The 8,246-nt window shown below is 41.0% G+C and overlaps 2 protein-coding genes across 2 annotated transcripts in view; one reads left to right on the top strand and one right to left on the bottom strand.

Annotated features, from left to right (window-relative positions):
• nbas (NBAS subunit of NRZ tethering complex) overlaps positions 1-679 on the bottom strand; it is a 164,929-nt gene extending 164,250 nt beyond the window's left edge. Inside the window, exon 1 of the mRNA XM_040125994.1 lies at positions 345-679. Coding sequence (XP_039981928.1) covers positions 345-437 — 93 coding nt within the window. The 5' untranslated portion in view covers positions 438-679. The remainder of the gene's footprint in view (positions 1-344) is intronic.
• On the top strand, positions 655-8,126 carry ddx1 (DEAD (Asp-Glu-Ala-Asp) box helicase 1). The gene is made up of 26 exons (XM_040124710.1): positions 655-783; positions 905-956; positions 1,115-1,178; positions 1,275-1,304; positions 1,437-1,533; positions 1,756-1,803; positions 1,947-2,030; positions 2,205-2,288; positions 2,385-2,461; positions 2,562-2,634; positions 2,752-2,828; positions 2,921-3,035; positions 3,308-3,446; positions 3,728-3,788; positions 3,918-4,016; positions 4,189-4,278; positions 4,753-4,941; positions 5,163-5,214; positions 5,434-5,580; positions 5,729-5,820; positions 5,899-5,971; positions 6,161-6,233; positions 6,442-6,484; positions 6,602-6,697; positions 7,074-7,194; positions 7,415-8,126. The coding sequence occupies exons 1-26, from the start codon at positions 768-770 to the stop codon at positions 7,543-7,545; spliced, it is 2,223 nt and encodes a 740-aa protein (XP_039980644.1). The 5' UTR covers positions 655-767; the 3' UTR covers positions 7,546-8,126.
• The last annotated feature ends 120 nt before the right edge of the window (positions 8,127-8,246 follow it).

The following is an 8,246-nucleotide window of genomic DNA, read 5'->3' on the forward strand; positions in this document are numbered from 1 at the left end:
CGTTTGTCTGACAGGGCACATACTCTGTTAGGCTAGCTAACATGAACAATAATGAATGCGAATGTTGTCTTCCAAAAACACCCGAACTGCACGTGGAATCAGTGCATATTTACGGGCAGTGATGCACCATTATAGCTGCACTCCAACGCAATGTGGCATGAAAATATGAGAATTTAGCCGTCTAGCAAACTAACAGTAGCTCTGTTTGTGCTACGTGGCTTTACGCGGCTAACCCCACACAACTAATGATAAGTTGACTTTCAGTGGCCATTTTTACAAATAAATTGTCAACACAAGTCCTACGCAGCGGGTTGGGAATGGGAAAAAGTGGAAGTCTGACTAACCTGAGTGTCCGTCTCTGGCGGCCATTCAGTAATAACAAGTAAGTCGTATAAAATATTTTCATCTTCGCCTTCAATCAGGCTCTGTTCAGCCATATTTACTTGAACCAGCTGTCAAAAGTCTACGGCGGTTAGCAGGGACAAAATATGTCAGGGAGACGCGTTGGGAAACTGTAGCTAACTGCTTAGTAAAAGCGGTTTGACGTCTTGACTTCGCATACTATGATATGATTTAAAAAAAAACATAGGGATATGCGCAACGTACATGACCCCACAAGCCATGTGTGTTATAAAGTATTTTACGAACTAGTTCGCTATGCGGAACCAATGTCATAAGGGTGCTAGGACAGTCCTCTAAACGAGTTGCACCGAGCCACGAACAGTGAATAATTTACATCCGGTTGGGTTGTACTCGTAGCAGCAATCATGGCTGCGTTCTCTGGTAAGAAATGTATCCTAACTTCACGATGTTGGCGTCGCATTCGTATTTAACCTCAACGTCAAACGACTTTTAAATGCTACATCCGTGTACTGAACCATTAAGTATGACTTTTGCTCGACAGAAATGGGGGTAATGCCTGAAATCGCGCAGGCTGTGGAAGAGATGGACTGGCTGTAAGTGACTCAGGCTGGGCCGCCTGCTTGACGTGCACATCAGTACTGCCAAATCATGCCTATATTGTGATATATGTCCATATTGTTGCTAGCTGTTACCAGATGCTGTAAGCCTAACAGTTGAACTGACCTGAGTTGTTTCAATCCCTGGATTTCAGGCTACCTACTGACATCCAGGCAGAGTCTGTTCCCCTTATTCTTGGTGGAGGAGATGTACTAATGGTAAGTCTTACTCTTCGTTTCTGTCTGTCTCACAGACACAGAATTTGCACACCACTTCATGCTGCAAGTTTTACATTTTTTTTCTCCCCTTTTTAGGCAGCAGAAACTGGCAGCGGTAAAACAGGAGTAAGTGCTTGACAGCCACACGGTTTTAAGATACAACTTTACCTATGCAGTTTGCATTTAATGGTGTTTTTAAATTAAGCATCAGGTCAAGTAGCATAGAAAAAGCTAAAGTATGATATTTGACATCCTCAGGCCTTCAGTATCCCATTGATCCAGATTGTGTACGAGACCCTGAAGGACCAGCAGGAGGGCAAGAAGGGCAGAGCCTCCATCAAGACTGGAGGAGCTGGTGAGATCACCTTCATATTAGTGACTTGTTCGTTTATAGTCTGTGTGGTTGATAGAGCAGCTAAAAAGTGTCCATAACATTGTGCAGGACTTTCTGGTCTAATAGACCTAGCCAGGCCAGTATCATAATTGATGATCCATTATATTACATATCATGAATTCAGTGGTCTGTGCTCTGCAGATGTTCAACCTGCTCTGCTCTGTTTCTCTCTTTTTGTCTCAGTTTTCAACAAATGGCAGATGAATCCTTACGACCGCAGTACAGCCTTTGGTAAGAGCAGAACACAAAGCATGTTGTGTCATAGTCCAGCACTTGGAGGACCATCTAACCTATTATAAGTGTAACTGTATGTATTCCAGCTTTGTTCTTTGTCACCTCTCCTCATTCATCACTTATCGTTTGTACTCGTGCAGCCATTGGTCCAGATGGAATGTGCTGCCAGAGCAGGGAGTTTAAAGAGTGGCATGGCTGTCGCTCCACAAAAGGCGTCACCAAAGGTGTGTGATGCATGCAAGTGCTTTCTTATTGATTGAGATTTAAAACAAGACCAATCAGGATTAGATGCATCTCACAGGGAACCAGCTATTTATTTGAAAGACTAACAAAAATGAAAAGATCATTTATTTCTTTTCAAAAGTGACACGTCCTTGTCCACGTGTTTCTGTGTCCAGGGAAGTACTATTATGAGATGACCTGCCATGATCAGGGTCTTTGTCGGGTAGGCTGGTCCACCAGTCAGGCAGCACTGGACTTGGGTATGCTCTTCTACTCTTCACAATCTCCATGCAGCAAAACATAACAGCTAAAATAAACTGTCTCACTAGAACAGTAATTTAATCCTTTCTTTACAGGAACTGATAAGTATGGTTTTGGTTTTGGAGGGACTGGAAAGAAATCCAACAACAAGCAGTTTGACAGCTATGGAGAGGTAACAGTTGATAAATGTCTGTGGTAGTTAAAAATGTAAACAACTTTGAGGAAAATTTAGATAATAAGACAACACTTTTTGTTATCTCGCTTCTTTGCAGGAGTTTACCATGCATGACATTATTGGTTGCTACCTGGATGTAGACAACGGCCAGATTTCCTTCTCCAAAAATGGTGCTGTCTCAGTAGTTCCAATTTTCATTATCGTGATGATGTACGACATCTGAGGTTGAAAGTAAATAGCAAAGTGCTCATGTTTCTTGCCCCTTTCTCTCTGGTTTCTTCTTCCAGGTAACGACCTCGGTGTGGCTTTTGACATCCCTCAAAATCTGAGGAATCAGCCTTTCTTTGCCTCCTGTGTGCTCAAGGTAACACTAGAGAACAATTCAAAATAAAGGTAGAAAAGAAACTAACATGCCAGATGAACGCCATACAAATTGCTCCTTTAATTGTCTGCCAGAATGCAGAGCTGAAGTTCAACTTTGGAGGAGAAAACTTCAAACACCCCCCAAAGAGTGGGTTTGTTGCCCTGGACCGCGCTCCAGAGGGTCACACAGTCAAATCTTCTCAGACAGGTGTGTGGATGCAACCTCGCTTCAGGTGCAGCAAACCAATATACTGAAAAGAGAGAGGGAAAAAAATCTACATGTAATGCTGCAATAAAAATCGTGCAGTTAAAAGTAGCAGTGGTAATTTGAGGTTTAGTGCAAATTCAAATGAGACAATGCACTAATTCCCTTTCACAATAAGATCCCACTTTCAGTTTTTATTTGACAGAAAGCACCCCCAAAACAATATCACTGATTGATTCCCTTGTTGAGTAACTGTCCCTTTTCTTTCTGTGCAGGCAGCGCTAAAGTCAGTCAGGTGAAAGCGTCATCCAACGCGCCCAAAGCCCTGATCATCGAGCCGTCTAAAGAATTAGCCGAGCAAACTCTCAACAATGTCAAACAATTTAAGAAATATGTGGATAACCCCAAACTCAGGTAGGTTATTCTAAGATGGAACTGACACTGGTTGGCACAAATAGTCTAAAAACATGATTTTTTTTTTTTTTTTTTTTTTTTTTTTTCCTCTCAATTGAAAATTCAATAATGTGTAGCATCCATTCTTATCTATTCCACAGTGTTAGACTTTTTTCATGGTGCACTACATTTGGCAGCATTCCCCAGTATATTTGTAATTCCAATTTGATACCAGCAGATGGAGTCAGTGCTCAAGTAAAAATGTGGGCATCAGTGTTTAATTTATCGATCTGTCACTGCAGGGAACTACTGGTGATTGGTGGTGTGGCTGCCAAGGAGCAGCTGGCTGCTCTGGAACAAGGGGTATGTGACATGTAGCATCTACAGACATGCAGTCGGTTTTAGTCACTGTTGCCCATAGAGTTCCAACAGTTTTTACTAGCAGACATAATTTTTGCTGTGTTTCTCCTCATTAATCTTATGGTTCGGCAGATCGACATTGTGGTGGGAACACCCGGCAGACTGGACGACCTCATATCCACTGGGAAACTCAGTCTGTCCCAAGTCCGCTTTCTGGTCCTGGATGAGTGTGTATGTTCATCACATATGCATGCATTTTTAAAAGCTGCTAGGTCCTGTTATATCAGAAGCACAGATTGTCTAGAGCCTAGAATGTACAATTACTGTTTTTTAATGGTTAATTTATGTAGCATAGTTATCCTTGATGCCACTAAGTATTTGTTTGGATTCTCTGTGTCCTCAGGATGGCCTCCTGTCAGCAGGCTATACAGATTTTATCAGCAGAATCTACAACCAAATCCCACAGGTCACCTCTGATGGCAAGAGACTGCAGGTAACACTTGGGTTAAGATGCATGTGTGACAAAAACAATTTCAGCGACAACAACTTAAGAACGTTTTAAACAGTGATGCAGGCACAATACAATGCACTTAAATGACAATTAGTTACAGTAGTTCTACTGCATTTTCATAAAAGTTTGTGTATTTAAATGGGAGGTGCAGACGGGTTAGATGAACATTTAAACAATGCTCTCTAGCCAGCTAACAAAGCAGGCTGCGCATTAGACATAATATGTTATCATACTAACAGTTTGTTTCATTTTCTAACCCCAAGCTGTACTATTTCGAGTGCTGGAAAATCAGCAAAAATGATGCCCACGTATTTTGGTGCAAAAATAAATTCAAAAATTTGTGTGGTGGTGTATCATGTAACTCCAGAGCATTAGTAGCTATTTGTGAGCGCACACTGTGTTTACACGTGTGAAGGTGATAAAGTGATTTTTCTCTTGATTCACCTTTTTTGCCAGGTGATTGTTTGCTCAGCCACTCTGCATTCCTTTGACGTGAAGAAGTTGTCTGAGCGCATCATGCACTTTCCGACATGGGTGGACCTGAAGGGGGAGGACTCTGTTCCGGAAACTGTCCACCATGTGGTGGTGCCTGTCAATCCTAAGAGTGATCGTCTCTGGGAGCGCCTGGGCAAGAACCACATCCGGGTGAGTCCCGACATGCTGGTCCAAGGACACGCAAAAAGGGGAAGGGAGTATTCAAATCAGAAGTGTTGAAGCATTGTGTTTGTAAATTTAGCTGTCTTTCAAACATACTATGGGAAAGAATTCACGACTCTTTTCAAAGCCCGTGGGTTGTTGTCATGTCTTTCTGTTGACGTAATGTCTTGACAGAGCTTTTCTTGGTTGATCTGTTTTTCTGTGTGTAGACTGATGAAGTCCATGCCAAAGATAACACCAGACCAGGAGCCAATTCTGCAGGTAAGTGCAGAGAAGCAGCAGGTTTCTGACTATTTGATTTTTGTCACTCGAATATAACTTGTGAGCTCAAGCCTTTAAACAGCATCTTTTATTCGATGTACCTCAACAGAGAGATAATTGTGATATAAATAAAAACATAGATTTTAAATTGGCATTTTCCTTCCATCCATAGTCATAAATGAGGGCCTCAATAACAAAAAACATGCTTGTTCATTTTAGAAATGTGGTCAGAAGCCATCAAAGTGCTGAAGGGCGAGTACACAGTAAGAGCCATCAAAGAGCACAAGATGGACCAGGCCATAATCTTCTGTCGCACCAAGATCGACTGTGACAATATGGAACAGTACTTCATGCAGCAAGGAGGAGGTAGGAGGCATTAGTGCCATTTAGATTGTGCTTTTCAGCCATGAAAAGACAGAAGGTTTAAAAGAGAGAACATCCCATTGTATACATTGCATACACACACTTAAAATCAAAAGAATATTGACATAATCTACGTGTCTCTTTTCTTCAGGTCCAGACAGTAAAAGTCACCAGTTATCTTGTGTTTGTCTCCATGGTGATCGCAAGCCCAATGAGCGAAAAAATAACTTGGAGCGTTTCAAGGTAAAAGAACAAAAATTTAATGATGCTCTTTTTGTATAGCCACTTATCCTGTATTTTAAGATCTCCTTCTTTTTCCAGAGAAAAGAGGTAAGGCTCCTGATCTGCACAGATGTAGCTGCCAGAGGAATTGACATCCACGGAGTTCCCTACGGTAAGAGAAATGTATTAGACTTTCAGTACAAAATTTTACATTCCTACTTACCTTTTCAGATTTTGATTATGTACTGTCTTCATAACAGCCGAACACTGTGCTGTATTTTATATATGCAGGTCCACTCTCTTCCACCACTTCTCATAATATTGATCATCTTTTTTTTTTGTGTTTTTTTTCTCTCTCCAGTGATTAACGTCACCCTGCCAGATGAGAAGCAGAACTATGTCCATCGTATTGGCAGAGTTGGAAGAGCTGAAAGGTAAATTAGTTGGTGAATGGGTTGAAATTATTATTTTATTATGTTATCAAATGATTTCTGTTTGTAAAATAAAATTTAAAATGATCAAATCCATCGTCATTGCAACCTGAAATTTCTCATCACAATATGATTCAATTGAAAAACAATGAATGATATTATTGACTTAATAAATACAGTTCAAATCATGTCATTTCCCTTTAACGCACAGAATGGGACTGGCCATCTCCTTGGTCGCTCTGGAAAAAGAAAAGGTAGGGTGGATGATAGGAGAAATCAGAAATCAGTCAATTTCTTTTTTCTTTTTTTTCTTTTTTTAAGTAAGCATAGTTTTTGAAAATGGTTCTAAATACATCTTTCAATCTGTGCAGGTGTGGTACCATGTTTGCCCCAACCGAGGCAGAGGTTGCTACAACACCCGGCTGAAGGAGGATGGAGGTTGCACCATCTGGTACAATGAGAAAGAGGTGAACAAAGACGCAGACACAAAATTAATCAAATTGAGACAGCGAGTTAAGTTTGCTGCTTGAAATACGACGCCATCTCTGCTTCAGTAGGGCTTTTTAAGTGATTTGATAAGCAGCAGATGCATTTGCCAGTTTGGCAGAAACCGCATCTTTGGGTTTGAGGTCTGTCAGGTGCATAATCCAATACATTTACAGTGAAACCCTAGTGGGGGGTGAAGTTTTTTTTTTTTTGTTTGTTTGTTTGTTGTTTTCCCTTTTGAAAGCACTGAAAGCTCAAACGCGCACACACTCTTGTCCCTGTCACAACATGACATTATTCCACACTCCTCCTCACGCACTCTCAATCCTGTTTGTGTCCTTTCCCTCTGATTCACAGCTCTTGTCAGAAATTGAGGAGCATCTGAAGTGCACCATCACCCAGTGTGAGCCAGACATTAAAGTACCTCTGGATGAGTTTGATGGAAAGGTCACCTATGGTCAGCGCAGGGCATTGGGAGGTATGTGTGATAGAGTGACAAAAGGAGGGAAGGATAACGAAGAGGGTGACTGATTGTGACATGAATCTACTGCAGGAATAGCCACAGAAATATCTGTAATTATTGCACTGATTGTAATGAGCATTATAGCCTGACAAGGCAGGCAGCACAGCTATAGACATTCATTATATTCACTGCTTTTCTGTTGAGCTTGACCACCAAACCTGTTGCTTTTCCCTAGGTGGTAACTACAAGGGTCACGTGGACGTGCTAGCTCCGACGGTCCAGGAGCTGGCTACCCTCGAGAGAGAAGCCCAAACATCTTTCCTTCACCTAGGATACATGCCAAACCAGCTTTTCAGAGCCTTCTAAACACACCCCAACTAGCACAACACTCTAGGCTACTGATACAAATTAAAGAAAATAGTACACTTTCACATGTTGTAGCTACAGGTTACTAAATCTTTTTTTGCAAGCGAGCAGCAGTGTGCAGTTATATTTCAAGTTTAGTTTCCACTCAGACATAAATACATAAACATAACTCATAAATTACATGAAATCTATATTTGAAGGTTTCAGGATGCCAGCATTTACACTGGGTACGCCAAGCTTCTCTACAGTCAGCACCCAGAGGATAACCATACTCCTGATTTCTGTTAAGACAAATAATATCTCCTCCAACGTTAGATTTAATATTTGCGCTTCGGAAGTTGAAAGCTTGTTAGCATTCAGCGTGTGAGCCTCTTAAGACTGCTGCCCTCCCTGTTTTAAGAGGCTCCATCTCAAAGGCCTTCACTGCACTGCCAACCTAATTTGTTAGATTTTGTGTTTTGTTTTCTGATTGATACGACTGAATGAAATATTTAAGTTTCCCCATGGAGTAGTTGACTAAAAGTCAGCATTTAAGTGGGTCATTGTTTTCTTCTCTGAAATAAACTCTAGTAGCCTACTCAGTTTGGATTCATTTTCTCATCTTTGTACGTTATTATTTATTCCACAGAAAGGAGGAAAAATCTATATCAATTTTTAAATACCTTTTTTGGTGAATGTATTTATTTGTAATTGTGTTTAGG

This window comes from Xiphias gladius, chromosome 4 (genome assembly GCF_016859285.1).
Source record: "Xiphias gladius isolate SHS-SW01 ecotype Sanya breed wild chromosome 4, ASM1685928v1, whole genome shotgun sequence".
Classification (NCBI taxonomy): Eukaryota; Metazoa; Chordata; class Actinopteri; order Istiophoriformes; family Xiphiidae; genus Xiphias; species Xiphias gladius.